Source organism: Clavelina lepadiformis, chromosome 1 (assembly GCF_947623445.1).
Source record: "Clavelina lepadiformis chromosome 1, kaClaLepa1.1, whole genome shotgun sequence".
In the NCBI taxonomy this organism is placed as follows: Eukaryota; Metazoa; Chordata; class Ascidiacea; order Aplousobranchia; family Clavelinidae; genus Clavelina; species Clavelina lepadiformis.
In genome coordinates this window covers 5336617-5356593 of record NC_135240.1, presented here as the reverse complement: position 1 = coordinate 5356593, position 19977 = coordinate 5336617, and the positions used below count along the sequence as shown (strand labels likewise).

Sequence of the window (19977 nt, the reverse complement as noted above, 5' to 3'; positions counted from 1 at the left end):
AAACAGATGACACAAAGCATCCTATTTTGTCATAATAACACTCTTGTGTAAACATAGAAATCAAAAAAGCAAAAATATGATAACTACTACACACTACAAAATAACTGCTAAAAAAAGATTTTTTGTTAAATGTCATAACCTTGAAACTCAAACACTAAATCCGAGCAACTTGGGCTTTATTAAAAACAGAATTGAACAGACCTAAAACAAATAGAATCAGTTAGGCGAAACGTGACAGCTATATAACATTTATATATGTGAACTCATACTATTAAGCAGCCGACCCACCGACACTGCGCTTGCTACTGAAATGAAGTTCTACAGTTCTATTTAAGGCGGCGAAGCAATTAAGGCGTGAGGCAAGGCGTAAACAATTAAGGCGTGAGGCAAGGCGTAAACAAAGGAATGTTAATACAATGGAATGTCACCACATTCACCCCCGGTTAAATAATTATTAAGTATTAATAATAATAAGTAATTACAATGTTTGAAAAAAACTACAAGGTCCATTCGCCATATCTTTGTGGAGGTCTTCTCTCTCTCGTGGAGCGCCGCGGGGTTTGTGAATCAGTCTCCATGGAAGACGTTTCCTGGTCTCCATCGTTTCGAATGTCAGTTTCTGTCCGCACACCGTCACCAGTGCCTGTAGGCAAACGTAATTCCGGTTGACGTAACGGTGGAGTGACATCCGATGCTGTGGCTTCCTCAATGTCATCGTCAGCCGGGTTTGCTTGTGGGCAAGGTGCAAGGTCGGAAGTCGACACCGTACTCTCCCTTCCATTTGGATATTTAACTCGTGCGAAGGTGGGGTTCACCATCATTAATTCGACAGGATCGCAGACTGGATCGCCTTTGTTTCGCACAAATCGACGCAGCAGCACGGTTCCTTGATTCAGCAACCACGTAGGCATCGGGCTTCCTAGAGTCGCCCGTCTTGGAAAAGGAAACATTCTTTCATGTGGGGTTTCGTTAGTGGCCGTACACAACAACGACCTAATTCCGTGTAGAGCTTGAGGGAGAACACGTTCCCAATGTTCTTCTGAGGATTTGTAGGAGGACAAGAGGAGTTTTATAGTTCTCCAAATCGTTTGATTTGCTCTTTCGCATTGCGAATTCCCTTGCGGATGATACGGAGTAGAATAACTTGTCGCAATTCCTCGAGCCATTAAGAAATCTTTGAGTTCCCGACTCATGAAGCTGGATCCTCGATCACTATGTATGTATGCCGGAAAACCAAACAAGCAGAAGAGGTCGGAGAGACAATCGATAACTGTGTCTGAAGACATATTCTTGCAAGGATAAACAAAAGGATAACGACTATATTCGTCAAGAATTACTAATAGATATGGCTTCGTTCCTTTAACAGGTCCTTTGAAGTCCATACTCAAACGTTCCCACGGGTGAGTAGCTTTGATGAGTGTCTCAGGCGGTCTTTTAAAAAAGCGGGGTTTAACCTCGGCGCAAACACGACAGGACTTACAAGCGGTTCTTGCTTCCTCGCTCGTGTACGGAAGGTTTCGAACACGGATGAAATGGTGATAAATATATCACTTAATATAATATAAAATTGTGTACGACATAGAATTCTCATCTATGGAATCAGTGAAGCATAACACTGCGTGACGTAATCAACAGCTTACCCTGTGCGTGCATTTTGATTCATTCAGTCCTTTTTGGTTTTTACGTTCAACGCCGCAACATGTCTTTATGCTGTTGCTGTCACAATGTTCTATCTTGATGTATTCGTTCAAAGAAGCTTCAAATATAATCAGATTATACAGTAGTCATTCCTGCGTCATTATTGCTGAAGTCTATCAAAGTTCACTGTTAAGTAATACACAAGGAAACAGACTTTGTAGTGTAAGTGGGTAAACCTTACAGGTTAAGGGACCATATACCACTTTTCAATACAAAATGATAGAGTCGAGCGTAGCCTGGATGTCCGAGGGAATCATGAAGCGATGACAAGTCTTTTAGGCAATCCACTGTGGCACAAACTCTTGAAAGGGCGTCGGGGACAACATTTTCCTTCCCTGGCCTGTGGCGAATTTCATAGTGAAAAGGACTCAGTTCTAGACGCCACATCAGTATTTTGTTGTTTTTGATTTTTCCTTTGTTGGTTTTACTGAACATAAAGGAAACCGATCGTTGGTCCGTTACCAATGTAAACGTTCTCCCTTTTAGGTAATGGGCCCATTTACGGACCGCTTCTATGATAGCAGTAGCTTCTTTCTCAATAGAAGGGTAACGTCGTTCACATTTACTGAGCGTCCGAGACATAAACGCCACTGGGCGCCCTCCTTGTGACAAAGTGGCTGCAACGGCGTAGTCGGATGCATCGCACTCAACCTCGAACGGCATATCTTCAGAGATACTACTGAGACTAGCTTTAACAATTTCTTGTTTTAACTCGGCAAAAGCATTTGACGCCTTAGCGTTCAAAGGGAAATCGGTAGCTTTAAAAAGGGGGCCAGCTTTTCCGGAAAAATTCTCGATCCATTTGGAATAGTATGCAAACATGCCACAAATTCTTTTAAGTTCCCGGGGGGATTTCGGTGGAGGCATGTCAAGTAGCGGGCGGAGTCTTTCGGGGTCCGGCTTCACTTGATTGTGGGATATCTGGTACCCAAGCAGGTTTATGGTTTGCTGACGCAGTTTTGACTTCTCTTCGTTGAAAGTTAATCCAGTAAGCTTCGCGGCATTTAGTAAAGCTTCTAAATTTTGATCATGTTCTTCTATCGTCGCGCCAGCAACTGTTACGTCGTCCAAATATGCAAATACCTTTTTTAGCTTATGACGTCGGATGAAATCGTCAATCACTCTTTGAAAGGCGGCCACACCGTTTGTAACACCAAAGGGAAGTCTTTTGTATTGATACAGGCGACCCATAGCTTCAAACGCAGTGAATGGGCGTTCCTCCGCTCGAATCGGTACCTGGTGGTAGGCCGACCGTAGATCGAGTGAGCTATAGTATCTGTCCTTTCCAACCTTGTTGACAATGTCCTCGATGCGTGGAAGCGGGTAAGCATCGAGCAAAGTGAAGCGATTGACAGTTTGCGAGTAGTCGACCACCAAACGACATTTTTCTCGATTTCGCACCACTAGTAATTGAGCTCTCCAAGGCGATTTCGACGGCTCAACGATGTCTTCGGAAATTAATCTTTTAATTTCGGCTTTTATGAAGGCGGAGTCTTCCCTTGAGTAGGAACGAGTGCGAGAAGCGACAGGGTAGTAATCCTTTTGCATAAATTCGAACAAGTTGGGTGGGTCAACATCGGCTGCCGCTACCGCGAAAACCTTTTCCGAAGCAGCGGACACCACAAGAGGATTTTCAGCTCCACCAAATTCGAAAGTAACAGCCTCATGTCTTTGTAGAAATTTTTGCCCCAAGATGATATCGGCACAAGAGTTATGCATTACGTCCAGCACAACGTTAGAGTAGCTCCGGCCGAGCAGTTGAATGGCTGTTTTAACATGACCTTGTGTTTCCAACTGCAGTTCAGTGGAAGCCAAGGTTCTCACTCACTTTTCCTTCCGGTTTTAAATTGATGTTTTCAGCTAAAGAGCTATCGATAAAATTTTCAGAAGCGCCGGAGTCTAACAAGGCTTTAACGAGTCGGCCTTCAATGACAGCGTTGACGACTGTACGCTGGAGGCAGCCGGGAGCACCTGCCAGAAATGAGGTCCCAGATGTTTTAGCGGCGATGGCAGAATACCGTTCTGATAGTTCACTTGATCCCTTGGATTGCTTAGCAGTTTGTAGAAAAGAGCGATTACTGCGGCAGACATTTGAGAAATGGCCTCTTTTTCCGCAATTGCGACATTCTCGATCACGGGCGGGACAATAATTACGACTATGTAGCGCACCGCCACAGTAGAAGCAAGTTTTTTGAGTCCTCAATTCACGTACTTTCGGAGCGACAGCTAGTGATCCTCCAGTTTGTAGTGTGCTTTCTCTCGGTGGCAAAGCGGGCAACGTTGGTTGGGCCGAAGCCACCAGGCGAGGGCCGGTACTGACAGAGCCCATTGAGCTCGATTGCAATTGAGCTCTCTCTAAGTTATCGGCTAAATCGGCTGCTCGCTGTAGGTTGATATCATCTATCTCCAACAGGCGTTGACGTACGAGCGAAGAACTCACCCCATTAATGAAAGCGTCCCGTATAAGTTCGTTGCGGTACTTACTCGCTGTGACTGCTTCAAAAGTACAATCCTTAGCAAGTATCTTAAGGGCACGAAGGTACTCCAGGACATTTTCCCCGTGGTTTTGCTGCCGACTGACCAGTAGATGTCGTGCGTAGACATTATTTCTTGGTCGGATGTACAACTCTTTCAGAAGAGTTACAATACCCTCGTAGCTATCAGCTTCCTCTACGTAGCAGAAAACTTCGGGCGAAAGACAGCTTCGAACAACTCTTGTTTTGTTTATATCGGGCGATTGCGTAGGGCGTAGCTCTTCCAGTGTAGCAATGTAGTCTTCGACCGTCTGTAACTAATACTTGAAGACTTTAGGAGCGTCGACGGTATCCGGGCTAACCGTGAGATCTTTCGGTCGAAGTAAGAGCTTGTCCATCACCTGTTCGTCTTATACTGTTTTTAATAAATTGTCATAACCTTGAAACTCAAACACTAAATCCGAGCAACTTAGGCTTTATTAAAAACAGAATTGAACAGACCTAAAACAAATAGAATCAGTTAGGCGAAACGTGACAGCTATATAACATTTATATATGTGAACTCATACTATTAAGCAGCCGACCCACCGACACTGCGCTTGCTACTGAAATGAAGTTCTACAGTTCTATTTAAGGCGGCGAAGCAATTAAGGCGTGAGGCAAGGCGTAAACAATTAAGGCGTGAGGCAAGGCGTAAACAAAGGAATGTTAATACAATGGAATGTCACCACATTAAATGCTTTGAAAATATTCTGTAAATACATACATTTAATAAATATATTGGCAAATGTAAAAACTACATAAATATTATATAAAAACTAAGCAAGTACGACTCTGCTAAAAGCAAAACCTGATCAGCAGATTTATTAAGTTTACTTTTTGTTTTCATAGTTTTTTACTTTAGCTTTATTAACTTTTTATAAAATTTCTACTAAATAACTTTTCAAATCCTTTTACTTATATTTTACGTCGTGTATATCACCCCATTCGTCAAGGATTGAGTTCAATGGGGTGGTATACTTGTATTGCGTGGTGCAGTTTAGTTTTCCGCTATCAAATGTCTTGCTTTGGTGGCGCTGTTGCCCTTTAACTGATGTAACATGTGTAACAGTTCACAGAGTCAGTGTTCACAGTGTACACTTCTTTTCAGTCCATCAGCCAGGAAATGCAATCATAACAAAGCTGAACAAAGTGTTGGGAACGTTAGGCTTATGTACAGAATTTGGGCATACGTTGCCGACCGCGACGTACAAATATAATGTCAGTGAAACGTCCACATTCTTAATTAAGAGTTTATATTTTATTTACATATTCGAAAAATGATGATTAGGCTAGCCTAGCTCGTAAGTCATAACTCGTATTTGGAATTTCTGATGTGCTGAACGCCGGGAATGGGGGCATTTGTTACGGACGTAGGTTATAGACCAGCAGGTTATTTCAATTAGTCAGAACCCCACAACCCCCGTCCACACACACGGTCTGCAGAGTGTGGCAAGAGCGCATTCAACTGCTGTTATATTTAAATTCAGTAGCACACTGAGGAATGATTTTGCCCAATTTCTTTAAGTGTTTTTAAGTAATATTTTTGGCGAAAAGTTTCCTCTTTGGGAAGCTACTGCCCCAGAAGAAAATTTTTGCAGTTTTGATCTAGGCTAGGCCTATGATTCAGGCCTTCAGTTGGATTGTAAATGTATACAAGAGAGTCAACACTTGCAATAGCCTTATGCCATATGAACTTATTTTTTACTTGAAAATCATTAGGCTCGTGCTTGAATCAGTACAATATCTTCAGATTTTATTGGCACTGCTTGCAGTTGCAGGCTTGTTCTGTGGCCTAGTTAGATTAACCAAGTTTTCTGAATTCTGTGACCATATTCAGTTGACCACATTCGTACAAGAATGGCTTCAGGTGATATGGATGATGCAAAGATCAAGGAAATATCAAACATAATTTCTAAGCAGGTAAAAAAAGCAACTTGTAATTGATTTTCTATCTTTGCCTGCTCTAACACTGTAAAACTTGCCTGTTAAGTTTTGTAAATTCTGTTCAAAACTTTTATTTAACTTACGATCCATGACATACCAATATAGGGTAGAGTTAGATGTATATATGTTTTATCAATGAAAGTAACAAGTCCTCAGACTGAAGATAGTTTTTACATCATGGATTACCAACAGTTGATTCCTCATTGCTTCAGTTCAGTTAAAGTTAAATGTATACAAGCTTGCATTTTGTGTTAAATTTATTATTTTTTGTGCTATCTACAGGAGGAAGAAGCAGGACGCATCATACAAGAAATAAATGCGTTGAACAATGGACAGTTTGTTTTGGCTGAAGATGACAAAACTGACGCCATTCAGCAGTTGGAGGCTGCAAATGCAAAGCTGGCATATCAAGCTGTCCACTTAGAAAGGGTTTGTAGCTAGGCCTATATCACTAGCCTATATCACTAGCCTGTATCACTAGCCTAAATCACTGGCCTTTGAGTAAGCTTGCTATGTATGTGATGTTCATGGTATTGATATGCCGTATATCATGCTGGTTCATATCACAGCTAGAAATCATATTATGTTTGCTGTCTCTGTTGGATTTTTAATATTTATTGGCTTCATGAAGCAAACATTTTTCAGTCCTTACAAGCTGAGTTAGACAAGCGCAATGGGCCAGTCGATTTCTCCAACGGAATGATCAACATTATTGACAAGCTCTCGGATGTGTTTGGACAAGCAATTAAGAAAAGTTTTCCCAACATACACAACTTACCTGCAGTTTCTGTTACCCTCGCACAAAATGAGAAGTTTGGCGATTACCAGTGCAACAATGCGATGACCATGGCCGGAGTATGGAAGATAATTTAAGTTTTTGTGGTCATCGTGTTAAGCGACGATCTTTCTCTGATATAAAACTGAACTTTGTATTGCCCTAGATCTAAAATTTCTGAGTTCAATTCTTAAAATTCTTGTAGATTCTTGAAATTGAAATTCTTAAAATTGTTTGCAAAATTGCAGGTTTTGAAATCACAAGGAATTAATATGGCACCTCGACAGGTAGCAGAACAGATAGTCAAAAATCTTCCAGTCACTGAACTCATTGAAAATGTGAGTTATAATTTGTAATCTGTTATGTTCCATAGGTTAGAATGCTCATTGCCTGCTTTAATTAGGGTTGAAAAGGCATTTCATTGCATTTTAGTATAACATTGCGGGTCCTGGTTTTATTAATGTGAAGTTAAACCAGAAGTTCCTTAAACAAGCAGTTGCGGAGTTGTTGGTGAAAGGAGTAAAATTCCAGCATTCTTCTCAGCAGTGTGCAAGGGTAAGCTATTAACACTGTAAGAATATAGCATAATTGTCTGTATGCTTACAGTTTTTCTTTTTGTTTTATTATGTTTTATTTTCAGGTAGTTATTGATTATTCGTCCCCGAATATTGCCAAAGAGATGCACGTCGGCCATCTTCGTTCAACCATTATCGGCGATTGCCTCGCCAATATGTTCGAATACCTCGGTCACGATGTTCTCCGGTTTGTTTGATTTTCTGCTTCTATTTGTATGTGGTGGAAGTTTTCAAAAGAAACCACACATTTTTGAGAACATCTCATTCCTTTTGATCAGGGTATTTCCCACGGATGATTGTTAAAATGATCTCTGATATGTTATTCGAATTCCCAGATTAAACCACGTAGGAGACTGGGGTACTCAGTTTGGGATGCTGATTGCCCATCTTACAGACATGTTCCCAAATTACAAGGAAACCTCTCCACCAATCAGTGATTTGCAGGTATGATACTGAGCAGTATGCGATTGTGTGGGTTGTTTTGAGAACAATAATAAGGTTCATGTTTGTTCAACAAGTCAGTTTTACTTCCATTTCTAAATGTGTGTCAGTATAATACTTCCTGAACGATTCTGTAAAACCAGAATAAAAACACCCAACAGCGAAATAAATTTTACTATCGCTTTGTCTCTCTCGCCAGGCATTTTACAAACAGTCTAAAAAGCGATTTGATAACGACGCAGAGTTCAAGAAGAGAGCGTACGAGTGCGTTGTGAAGCTACAGAGCAAGGACCCAGATTTCATTAAAGCATGGAACCTTATATGCGATGTGTCCAGGTATCATCATCTTATTGTTTAGTTTTCTGTCAGTAAGTTTATCACTGGTGTGGTTTGCGCATTTATGAACATTGGCCGGTCACTTGAACCGGAAATGAAATATTTATCTCTTTTAATTTTGCAGGAAAGAATTTCAGTTGATTTACGATCGTCTGAAAATTGGAAACTTAATTGAACGAGGAGAATCATTTTATCACGAACTGATGCCTCAGGCCATCAAGGCTCTTGAAGACAAAGGTAATTTGATTTTTTTTCACCATGCACCTTGTAGATCCAACTGTGCTTGTGCATGTTGTCATAAATAACTTAGGTATTAGCCGAATTCTGGATGGTTTTCAACACAGAGACGGTTTTTTTGTTCACTTAAACATTGCAGCATTTATTAACAGGGTTTGTAGTCGTTGAAGATGGTCGAAAATTAGTCTTTCCAGAAGGTTCCCAGTTTCCTTTGACGATAGTAAAATCGGACGGAGGCTTCACATACGACACCAGCGATGTGGCATGCATCAAGCAGAGAATATTCGTGAGCTCAAGTGCTGTTGTTTCGATAGAATTTGAGCTTTAAATGCATCAAAATTCAACGCTTCCAGGATGAAAAGGGCGGCATCCTGATCTACGTCACAGATTCAGGGCAAGCAGCTCACTTCCAAGCCATTTATTCCGTTGCGAGAAAGATGGGCTGGTATGATCCAGAGGAAACTCGTGTTGAACATGTTGGCTTCGGCGTTGTGCTTGGAGAAGACAGGTTTTGTCTTGTAGCATAATCGAGCTTTCTGTTTGGTTTGACGAGTCACATACTAAAATAATGCGGTATTTCTAAAATACTTTCACATACTACGGTTTTGATCAGAAAAAAGTTCAAGACTCGATCTGGTGACACGGTCCGTTTGGTCGACTTACTCGACGAGGGTTTGAAGCGGTGTGAAGATAAACTTAAGGAGAAAGGTCGAGATAAGGAATTGACCCCAGATGAACTTAAAGCAGCGAAGGTCAAGTGTCAAACAGCACAAAAGTTTAATTCACGTCTGAATATCAGTGAAATAAATTAAATATGTAATTGAATAAATGGTGGTAACTGCGCTACATCTCCCAATATTTGTTTCAGAACATTTTTGCAAACTTCAGATCTTTCTATTACAGGAGTCAGTTGCGTATGGTTGCATTAAATACGCGGATCTTTCCCACAATCGAACAAACGACTATGTGTTCTCATTTGATAAAATGCTCGATGACAGGGGAAACACTGCCGCTTATCTCCTCTATGCATACACCAGGATCAAGTTAGTTATTTCATCGTTGTTATTTATCAACTAATTAACTAATTTTATTGTTGTTATTTATCAACTAATTAACTAATTTTATTGTTGTTATTTATCAACTAATTAACTAATTTTATTTTTGTTGTTTATCAACTAATTAACCAATTTTATTTTTGTTGTTTATCAAGTAATTAACTAATTTTATTGTTGTTGTTTATCAAGTAATTAACTAATTTTATTGTTGTTATCAACTAATGATAATGCTTGAAATGTATTTGAAATGGTCAGTTGTTCTCTGGTTTGATGTTAGAAATTTTTTGTCAGGTCAATTTCCCGAGTTGCAAAGATAACCAAATGGGAACTGATCACAGCCGCGAAAGTTTCCAGACGTAAGATGTCGTTGCATAACAATACAAGTGTGAACAAAAAAAAAGAATAACAAACAGATGCTTTTTTATCCTTACTTTGTAGAGGAAGGAGGACTTCAATTAGTTCATCCAAAAGAAGTGAAGCTGGCTCGGTACCTCGTCCGATTTCCGGAGATTCTGCAGAGAGTCTGCGACGATTTGACTCCTCACACCTTGTGTGATTATCTTTACGAACTAGCCAGTGTTTTCACAGAGTTCTACGACAACTGCTACTGCGTTGAGAAGGATAGAAAGACAGGTGGGCACAGTTTTATTTGTGACATAACAATTACCGGTTACAATTGCTTTACAATTAGCAGTTGCAATTAAAGAAAGTACACTCAGTAATGTTATAAACTTAATTATATCAGTTCTATGTGATATTAACTCATATGTGGTTGAGTTCATCAGTTGAGCAGAGGCTCGTTATAACAGCTGTTGCTTATAATTAATGCAAAGAATGCTACGAACTGATGTGTTAAATGTATTATGAAGAAAAGTCCGACCGTAGATAGAAAATCAGTATACGGATGAAAAAAAGGATTTGAACCTTTACATTGTGTGAAACATTGCCACCCAGTTGTAAAACAATTATTAGTGAATTTCAAGGTTGTAAGCTTTAATTGCATTCAGCCTTAAAACTTTCTCTCTGTCCTTTTCTGAAAGATCCGATAAAAGCCCCTTAAGCAGTTCAAAGACGTCAGATAGATTGGCATTTGCCAGTTTGCAAACTGGCCAATCAGATCCAAACATTACTCGGTCAGTTCCGAATTTCTCGATGACGTAATCAACGTGTTTCTTAAAGTCTGAAGGCTTCCAGTCGTTCAAATTGCCTTCAGTGACCATGCCTATAAAGATAGAGAAATTTTTATGCAAAAATACTTTAAGTTTATATCTCATAACTCTGTGCAAGTGGAAGTTTTATTTCAAGCAGATTTTTGCAATTTTATTTTGACAATCCACCTACAAGGGCGCCATTACCTGACAACTTGCAGTACACGTTCTTATAAGAAGCGTATAAGCTCATATCCTCATACCACTGTTCGTCTGCGCCTGTCTTAGCGTTTGGTTTGCCCAGATGGTCTATGATTATCTTGAGGCTAGGTGGCGCACTCTCCAGAAATTTCTTGGCCGATTCATACTGGTCCCTTGTTCTGATCTGTAATAATGAGTGATTGTTGTGTCATAATATAGCATGTCCAGGTTGTCAGAACATTTTCTTTTTAACGCAAATGCAGCTTAAAGCGTTTATACATAGGCTATCCACCTCTTCCATAGTCCAGTACAAAGCGAATTTTCGCATCATCTTTTTCAAACTTAACAATTTTCAAGTAATTCAATTCTAAAACCAAATCCGTTTTACCAACAAGTCATAAGTCAGATTGTGACGTGCGAGAGCGTCTATCCCCCTCATGACGTCATCGCGCTCTATCCATCCTTCGTCGCTGAGGTCTAGAACTTTCCGCACGCCAACCAGTTTCCGGTTTCCTTTGAATTCTTTGATTCGCTCTTCCACGTTGTCCGAAGTAAGATCAACGAAGCCCACCACCCCTATCGCGATAAATTGATTGTGACGTAATATATGACGTTTAGAAATGTGGGGCGAGCGCTGAAACGAGTTTACCGTGAACCAAAAAAGTGCCGCTAGGCGATAAACACAGGAGAAACAACTTCAATAATATTTACTGGTTGAGCAAGCTTATTTTTCAGTTTTAAAAACCTATACTGTAGTGTTTTCTTTTTTTATCTGATGCCCATTTCGTATCGTCCATAGAAAACTGTTAGAATTATTCAGCTTATTCCGATGATAATATTAATCTAATCTTGATATAAAAACTTTCCCTCCCAATAATGTTTTGTAATAAAAACCTTTTATGAAGTCATATTGCTCTGCAAGTTGAAGCACCCATCGAGTTTCTTCCAGACTTTCATGAGCTTCAACGAAAATTGAATTTGTAATTTCAGTGTCTGCCCTGAAACAACAAATAAGTTCAACTTATGCTGTGGCGTTTAACCTTTTGTGGCCTTTTGCCGTCGCAGTGTTTGGGATGGCAGTACAGGTTAGTTTAGACCAGCTGTTCTCAACCAGTGGGTCATGGAGCATTTTGAGGTGGGCCAGGTTATTTATCCTTTATTTCAGAATTTTTGTCTTGTTTTAGCATTTAAGCTGAGACGGGACTTAGGCAGGAAAGTAAGGGTACCAGTGAATCATTCCATTATAATTAACAACTCTATATCCCATTTTTGCAAAACAAATGTGTGCCACACGACTGTAAAAAAGTTGAAAACTCCTGGCTAAGGACGGCCCTAGCTTGAATAGCGCCCAGACATATTTTAGCAAGAACACTCTGAGCTCTTATGGAGGTTTTAATGACCACGTTTGTTATTCCAAAATTGCGTCAAAGACAATTGTTAAAACAAACATGTCTTTAAAACGTGTTTCTGAAGCGTAATATCATAATTGCCTGTTTGTCTCTGTAAAATCAAACGTAATTTCATATTACGTTATTACTAATTATTACATGATATTACATATTATGTCATTTCATTGGTGAGTTTGTCATTTGTCAAGTTTCTTTCGTAAGCTTTGCTTTGCAGTTAACAGTGGGCCTTGAACAATTTTAAGACTGAGTTCATTGGTTGGAAAGGTTGGACTTGTGAGAATGTATTAAACACGATTAAAGATAGAAGCTCGTTGCTTCAGCCTGGCACGGTTAGGTGACAATTTAAGTCAAATTTCGAGGCGGTTCAACGTTTCAGCAACACTGAGGCCTTGTCGTAGCTGCACAAACCTTACATTTCTCTTAAATAATCGTCGGGCATGAAATTGCGATAAACTTTTTCCAACTCCCGGTCGGAATTCGGCCAAACGTAATCGAACTTCTTCAGGTCCCATATATGGAAATGTGTGTCGATCACCGGCGAGTTCTTTGGCATTTTTCTGATTTTTTTGAAACAATAACTAACGCTGCGAGCAATTACAATATTTTGAGTGAACCTGACATGAAAAGCTATTTCTCGCATTACGAGCCGTATATGGCGCACAAATTTATTGTCCATAGCAGAGATAGAAATGCAGAATAACCGATGTATTTGTGTGTTCATTGCAGCAACAGACGTTTCGGTTTTTGCTGAAAACAATGAACATTGAAACAAGAAACATTAAGAACGTTTTCAGCGAAAACCGAAACGTCTGATGCTGCGAGTATGGCGACCACCCCAGATATTATGCATCGAATATCATTAAATTTTTCCCTTGTCTACCTAGGTGCTTTTTTTACATTTAATTACTTCTGATGAACCTGGCTTTAATCACTTCCAGTATCTGTCTTACTTTTAACTTCACTACTAGGCGCATAAAGAACCAACAATTCTTAACAGGTCTGATTGAGTGTTATAAACAGCCCTTACACTGTTGGTTGTAGCAATCTGATTGCGTTATTCCGACTCGGCATTTCCGCGGTCTGTGACTTTCTGCAAAATTTGCATTTTTTAACTTGCTCAAACAGCGCGAAGACTGACACCATCGATGCCTGACCTTACACCACTAATGGTACTGTTGCGTGTCGTTCCATTGAGCTGTCTGTTGTCAGTTATTTTGGGAAGATTAAACAAGAAAAGCCATTAACTGTGCTGCGTGATTGAGCTTTTTGGTTATCTTGTGAAGCTTTACCGCTTTCCTGTGCATTGTTTCTTCGCCTGGTTCTTTCAAATTGTTCTTCAATGGTTATTTGTTGGCATATTATTCTGCTTCCGACCCCCACATGCAATGATGAAAAGAAATAATCGATGCGGTAGCAAAGCAGCTCGCCTTCATGACGCACCAAGTTACGCGCAATTCTTTTCATCTTCAACGCGGTTTCTCTCGTAAAAAGCTACAAAAAGTCATAAAGCCCTTCAACTTCCAACTTTCCTTCGCACCGTACAGTGTATGCTGCGATCACAGCGTCACACACACATTTGCCAGCGCAGGCTGCAACAGAATGCTTGGTTAATGATTACACAAAGTTGCAAAGTAGCAGAAAAGTTTCCGTGTGTTTGATTTGGACTGTCTATTCTGTGTCTTTGTTATAGCCTAAGGCTGTACAGCCCGATATTGGTTTTAATTGTTTCCTGCTGTATTATTTCAAATATTCTGCACGATATTTGCTTAATTGTTTCTCCAGTAATGATTGCGCCAAATGACTGATGACTGCGCCCGATAAAGATTTTTTATTGCTTAGAAACTCCTATAAACTTTTAACACAACGTTTATTCAAGGCTTCTATTGTAAACGTTTTATGCCTAACAATTCCAAATTTGAAACTCTTGGTCCAAATTTTTCGTTCTGGGTCCAACTGTAGCAAAAGCTTTCATTATTTAAGTAAGTTTTCATATATTGTGAAAAATAAGACACTTTTTTCTTGAAAACGATATTAATGCATTTTAAAAGTCTTCCCGGTTTATAAAGGAAACTTATGTGTCCAAAATTCGCACAAATTGTACACTTTTTGGATCCCAGTCAGCGGATTTTTTGGTCAAATAAATTCCCCCTAATTATAAGTTATCACGACGTTGACGTTATTTAACGTTGACTGTTGCAATTCATTTGCTCACGTTTCTCAGTTTTCCGGGAAATGTACACATTGCAGTTAATATTTATGCTTCGTGTCTTGACTCGTTTCGTCTTCAGCCTGCTATTTAGGTTAGTGAGTTCTCTAACCGCTTTAGCCAATATCAAGCAACGATTTAAAAATATTTTAGAAAAATTTTAAACTTTGGATCAATTTTTTGTCGTTATTGCAGGTGAAATCGTCAAGATCCACACGAACAGGCTTCTACTTTGTGAGGCGACAACAGCGATCATGGATCAATGTTTTAAGATACTCGGCATCACGCCAGTACATAAGATGTGACGTCACTCAGCATCTTGCTTAAATTTAATACTTTTTCGGGATCTATAAAATTCAAAAATTAGGTGTTTGCGGTGTTGCAATGTCGATTAGTAAAGGCAAAACTTCATGGTATAATAAAGCAATACTATGACGCGTTTGCATTCTTAGTTTGAAAATTGTGTAGGCTACAGTGCTACAGTGTCTTCGCTCAAATTCGATTCAAATCTGCTGAAAAGATTTCAAAATTTCCCTTGCATAAGTGCTCTTTCCTGACACCTGCTGGGGCATGCAGACACACTGTTTATAAACCCACATGTCACCATATCGGCGTCTGGTATGCACGCCAACATCAATGGGTTTATAAAGACTTGACTTGTGAATTTGATGACTTGGTTTCGACTCCGTCGTCTACTAGGTGCAGTATCTAGAAAAACAAACCCCTGCTGCTGCAGACAACAGTTGTCAGGCGTTGGATATCTTCACGAGACGATAAAGTTCTTTTATCTATTAAAATGGAAATGAGGTAGCGCGCGGTTGAACTCGAATCCATCAAAGCGTCTCAATTATTTGAACTTCTGAAGATAAACTCGTCCGTCTGCTGTACGGTGATTGGCTGTAGGACGGTGGCGGGGTTCTCGGAGCGATTATGACGTTTTCGTTTCCTTCAGAAGTTGCCGGTGGGCCACCGCCAACTATGTCATCGTATCGAGGTAGGGAAACCACCACCGGGGGGCTTGTTACCCCAGTGATTATGTTGGCCTCCAGGTCCCCTTCATTCCCCACTCGAAAAAAGACAGGAGCTTCCTGGAGTCAAGTTCAAAGTTGTGATTTTAAAGCAACGTTCCTGTGCTCACTGAGTCCACATGCACGATACAATGAATAGAGACCAGAGATGGAAACAAATCTGCTTATGGCTCAAACCCGAGTCACCCGACGTTCAGTTTTGAGTTTTGCAAAAAAACTTTGAGGTGATTTTACCGAATGAATCAAAATGCAGCCGCAATAAAATGAACTCGTTCAAATTATTGATGATAATATTGTATTCCATTTGTAATATTGTAAAAAATGATTAAATATAGACCAGAACTCGGGCTGAAAGTTTCACAAAATTAAGTCTGGCCCGACTTCCATCTCTGGGCTTTTTCACTCACGAGACATATACAAATGTTATTGATTAAAAACAAAAAATGTTAAGCGACTTTTTCGCAAAGCCAAAGAACGTAAATTTTAAAATGCGTAAGATGTCTATTGAAACACGAATTGTTGTGATTACCTGGAAGACATTGATGCGTGGTTTTGAGCAGAACCGGAACAGAGCTTGTCCTGTCAATACAATGATGGTGAAGGAACCCAACGCATCCAGTAATCCAAATGCCAAGGAAATAGCAGCAAGCACCGTCATAAGTTCCTGATTAAGTCGAGAGAAAGAAATTTTGATTATTCGAGCGTTGAACTTGGTGTAACTCTAACCTAAATGTTCTGTGTTTGTCTTACCCTGCTAATTTTTGCTGATTGTAACAAAAGTCCCATGTTAAAGCTAAATGGATCGAAAGAATCGATTGAGTGTAAACGCTTATCGAGTGAGTATAAAGTAAACTCCGTGTCCGAGCCTGAGTTAATTTGCCAACTGTTTACCATATAGTTCTCATAGACCTCAGTCCTATGCGGTTGACCAAATCAAAAATGAAACATGAACAGAAAATTTGCTCACCGCTTCACTGCATTCGAGAGCGGAATCCTCGCTCAGGGGTATGCTGGCGTCGACGGGAGCATTTTTCGAATTGTTGCCGTAACAAGCGATGGTGTCATATCCGGTGACGTCGGGGGCTATGACGGCAGACAGAGCGATTGAGATGACCAATGAGATGAAACCAAAAACCATAAAAACGATGATCTGGAAACATGACGTCATTATGTATCTAATTACTTTTGACAGGCACAACATAGGGTTAGTTATGCTGCTCCTCTGTTGCGTCGAAACACCTATGCCAAGAAACTGAACAACGATCAGTCCCTAAACGACACTCAGAATCATTACAGACTGTTTATGCCCTACCCCTGTTGTCCGGAATAGCTCCAAGCAACTTGCTAAGAAAATTCTCAGCCAAAACATTTGCGCATGAAACCTCAACTGCCCACTAAACAGCTTCATTCCAGATTTTAAACCAAAGGCTTCAACACCTGGGATCTCGGCGCCTTTTCTACCGCGGTAGATCGCAGACCTGGTCAAATCGAAACGAGTTCTATAAGAGCAGAGCACAATTTAGGAACAAGTATCCTGTCTCACCTACTTCAATCACCTCAAATACCTCCCGGTTCTGATCTCTCTAGGAAGCTGTGGGTGACATAAAATCGGTTAAGGACCGGAATTAACCGTTCTAAGTTGCATGTACTGCTGTGTACTGAAGCGATCATGAAACCGCATCTGTGGTGCTTAAAAGCAAGTTTCTCATTACGTCTTGTGTAAGATGCAAATCACAACATCTACCCAATGGAACAAAAGAGTCTCCGGACAACTCATCATTATTCTACGGTTACAACGGCTGACAGACGAAACAAGTTATTCGAAGTGATCCCACTAATATGCCCGAAACCAACAGACATTACAGAGAGGAGAGTCAATGCAGTAAACTACAGTGTAGGCCTAATAGCTAAACCCACCGCCAATTTTCTTTTGCTGTTCACCGCTACTGTCCCCGTCACTGCAGTCATAAGATACTGTGAAAAATAATAACTTCTGTTATGTCTGTTGTCTCCCAGAACATCTAATTAATTAATTACCTTGCTACAGACGCCAAGGAAGATATCGGGCGTAAATAACAAAAAAAACAAACTCACGATGGCTCCGGTCCAGATTGGCATCATTGATTGAAAATAGAACGGTAGATGGCTTCCTTCCACTCCCTCGTCTATTCCGAAGCCACAGACCAGTTGGACAATGCCACAAGCCAACTGTACTCCTGCTGCCTGAAGCAACGAGACTTCGATTAAGAGATGGCAATCAGACAGACTATCATCGTATTTAGACTGAGGACCTTTGCTACGTGTACTGACAGCTTAAACCTCAAAACTGGTGATAAGAGTTTAAATTGTTTACCTTCGACGCGTGGTTTGATTTGAATGTTCTCACCACTGGAACAGATGTCTGTAAGAGTGCTGGAGGTTGCGGAGTCAAACCGGCGTAGATATTGTCAGAGGTTGTGGCTGGCACAGTTGGCTGAATCGGGCCTGATCTGAATTACGAAAGTATTTATCACAATGGCAAGTTATCACTTTGTGGCGGTCTGGCAAATGACACTTGCAGCTCGGCTTGGTGATCAAAGTTTAACATAAGAAGAAGTTATAACAATATTTCAAAGGAATGCATCTCTTTAACTTACCCATTGGTTGTGTTGTTCGTGGGATGGTCAGTATTGCGATTGCTGTCGATCGGAACGATCGCTTGCGTATTCACACGCGGCAGCATTACCACTCTGCGAGTAGAGAAATGTGTTCCTCGCATCACCCGGCTCGTACTTGGCGTGCCGCTAAGTGTCGCAATGGCGCTTGGGTGTGTGTTTTGTTCATCTTCGCCCGAAGGTTCGTTACCGCTACTTATGTCACTGCTACCGCCACTTATCTCACTGTCACCGCCACTCATCTCACGAGTACTGATGGCAGTTGATATTGTAATTATAACCGAGTTGATGCTGCTTGTCTTTTCCAAGCTTGAACAGTCGGTGCTGGTTGACGTCACTTCCTGTTGTTCTTCATTATTTCCGGGTAAATTGTCGTCCATTTTTTGCAGAGATGTTGTAGCAAGCTAAAGTCTGGTATTTGTATCTGAGAATGAGAGGAAGTTGAACAAATTTTCCTTATTTTCAAACTATCAACACATTTGAAATATCTGCACGAATTTTGTATCTGACCCAGCAGCCTGCTAAATTTAACAGTCGCTAAACTTGCTATGCTCAGTTGGTATTAACACATGTCAAGCAACTTCTGTTAGAATTTGATTTAAGCGTTTTAAGTTTGATTTTGTCGATTCGTGCCGACAAACTAACGAGCTCATTCACAACTTTACCTTGTTTGAAAATGTTCCAAAGCCGATTCTCTGGCAAAGGTAAGCTCAAAGTGTTGATTGAAGAAAGCCCAGTTTGCCAAACAACGCAAATGTTGGACGTTGCCCGGCGCCTTGTGGTGGTGATATTGGTCAATAAACAATCTAGTAATTTATACCATGTCTGTTTGAAAACGATGTTTTTAACAAAATCGACCCAATTATTATATCAGAGGAACAATAGAAACTACTCTACATGTTCTTTGTTGGTGCTTTATATAACTACGCTTGAAGTTATCAAAAAAATTTCAAAAACGAGTGTATTTGCGTAACGAAGTAACTTCGAGTATTTGGGCAAGGGTAAACCGATATAATTGAAGTGGAAAAATGACTTTTGCGTTGCAGTTATGACCATCATAAAGACTGAAAATTTAAAATACACCTAATTGTTTTAGAATATTCAAGAATAGTTTATTCCGAATCCTGTTCTAGAATAGTTTAAATCTTAGCAATGATTTCACGAAGTTGCTTACGGTTCAAGTATAGGACAACAGTTGTCAAATTGGCATGATGCGGTGTAATTCATGACAACCGCATTGCGTAGTGCTTAGTGTTACGTGTAGCTTGTATATGCTTTGGTGTTTCGACCCATAGGTTAGATTTGTTTCAAGTGAAATCGTGTACATAAGTACCGCAGCCTGCATCAGCGGAAAGGAAACAATATGACAAAGCAAAGTCTTTATTTAATATCGATAACTTCTGTATAATCGACAAAAATATCTTCATTTTCTGGTCAGAAACAAAAACAAGAATATCTTCATTTTATAGAATTGACTTTTTATTTCACACGTAACATAACACAATAACGGGGTCGTATCCAATTTATTCGTCTCTCTTTCCGATCATCCATTTTATCTGCAGAAGGAAAGTGTTGACAAAGCAGCAACAACAAGCATTTTTAAAAGCAAAATGTGGAGAAATGAGTTAATTGAAGAATGATTACAAGAGCGAAGCAGTTGGCAATAATTTTATTTTACTGAAGTTTAGAGTTTTGTTTAACTCAGTTTTCAATGCGGTATTACACTTCGTCTACTCTAGATGACTCGCATAACA

At 40.1% G+C, this 19977-nt stretch overlaps 3 protein-coding genes across 3 annotated transcripts; 1 reads left to right on the top strand and 2 right to left on the bottom strand.

Annotated features, from left to right (window-relative positions):
- The first annotated feature begins 5941 nt into the window (after positions 1-5941).
- Positions 5942-14978, top strand: LOC143453022 (arginine--tRNA ligase, cytoplasmic-like). Its single transcript, XM_076954176.1, has 16 exons — positions 5942-6134; positions 6441-6587; positions 6804-7013; positions 7182-7271; positions 7366-7488; positions 7574-7695; positions 7844-7952; positions 8149-8285; positions 8410-8522; positions 8675-8808; positions 8876-9030; positions 9136-9274; positions 9426-9565; positions 9869-9933; positions 10016-10210; positions 14737-14978. Exons 1-16 carry the CDS (start codon positions 6072-6074, stop codon positions 14844-14846), a joined length of 2052 nt encoding a protein of 683 aa, XP_076810291.1. The 5' UTR covers positions 5942-6071; the 3' UTR covers positions 14847-14978.
- LOC143453032 (L-fucono-1,5-lactonase-like) lies at positions 10206-14623 on the bottom strand. Its single transcript, XM_076954187.1, has 5 exons — positions 12749-14623; positions 11821-11924; positions 11315-11502; positions 10933-11110; positions 10206-10799 (listed from the first exon to the last, which is right to left on the bottom strand). The coding sequence occupies exons 1-5, from the start codon at positions 13054-13056 to the stop codon at positions 10546-10548; spliced, it is 1032 nt and encodes a 343-aa protein (XP_076810302.1). The 5' UTR covers positions 13057-14623; the 3' UTR covers positions 10206-10545.
- A 396-nt stretch (positions 14979-15374) lies between the features above and the next one.
- On the bottom strand, positions 15375-18773 carry LOC143448893 (uncharacterized). Its single transcript, XM_076948827.1, has 7 exons — positions 18206-18773; positions 17923-18058; positions 17664-17792; positions 17487-17543; positions 16537-16719; positions 16099-16233; positions 15375-15629 (listed from the first exon to the last, which is right to left on the bottom strand). The coding sequence occupies exons 1-7, from the start codon at positions 18601-18603 to the stop codon at positions 15375-15377; spliced, it is 1293 nt and encodes a 430-aa protein (XP_076804942.1). The 5' UTR covers positions 18604-18773.
- Positions 18774-19977: the final 1204 nt, after the last annotated feature.

Coding starts and splice junctions, on each gene's coding strand:
- LOC143453022 (XM_076954176.1), top strand. CDS start 6,072: ATGGCTTCAGGTGATATGGATGATGCAAAGATCAAGGAAATATCAAAC. Junction 7,489..7,573: donor CTTCTCAGCAGTGTGCAAGG/GTAAGCTATTAA, acceptor TTTTATTTTCAG/GTAGTTATTGATTATTCGTC. Junction 9,934..10,015: donor AGCCGCGAAAGTTTCCAGAC/GTAAGATGTCGT, acceptor CTTACTTTGTAG/AGGAAGGAGGACTTCAATTA.
- LOC143453032 (XM_076954187.1), bottom strand. CDS start 13,056: ATGAACACACAAATACATCGGTTATTCTGCATTTCTATCTCTGCTATG. Junction 11,503..11,820: donor GCAATATGACTTCATAAAAG/GTTTTTATTACA, acceptor TTATCGCGATAG/GGGTGGTGGGCTTCGTTGAT. Junction 11,111..11,314: donor ATCTGACTTATGACTTGTTG/GTAAAACGGATT, acceptor TCATTATTACAG/ATCAGAACAAGGGACCAGTA.
- LOC143448893 (XM_076948827.1), bottom strand. CDS start 18,603: ATGGACGACAATTTACCCGGAAATAATGAAGAACAACAGGAAGTGACG. Junction 17,793..17,922: donor AATCAAACCACGCGTCGAAG/GTAAACAATTTA, acceptor TCGTTGCTTCAG/GCAGCAGGAGTACAGTTGGC. Junction 15,630..16,098: donor CACGCATCAATGTCTTCCAG/GTAATCACAACA, acceptor ACTTGACTCCAG/GAAGCTCCTGTCTTTTTTCG.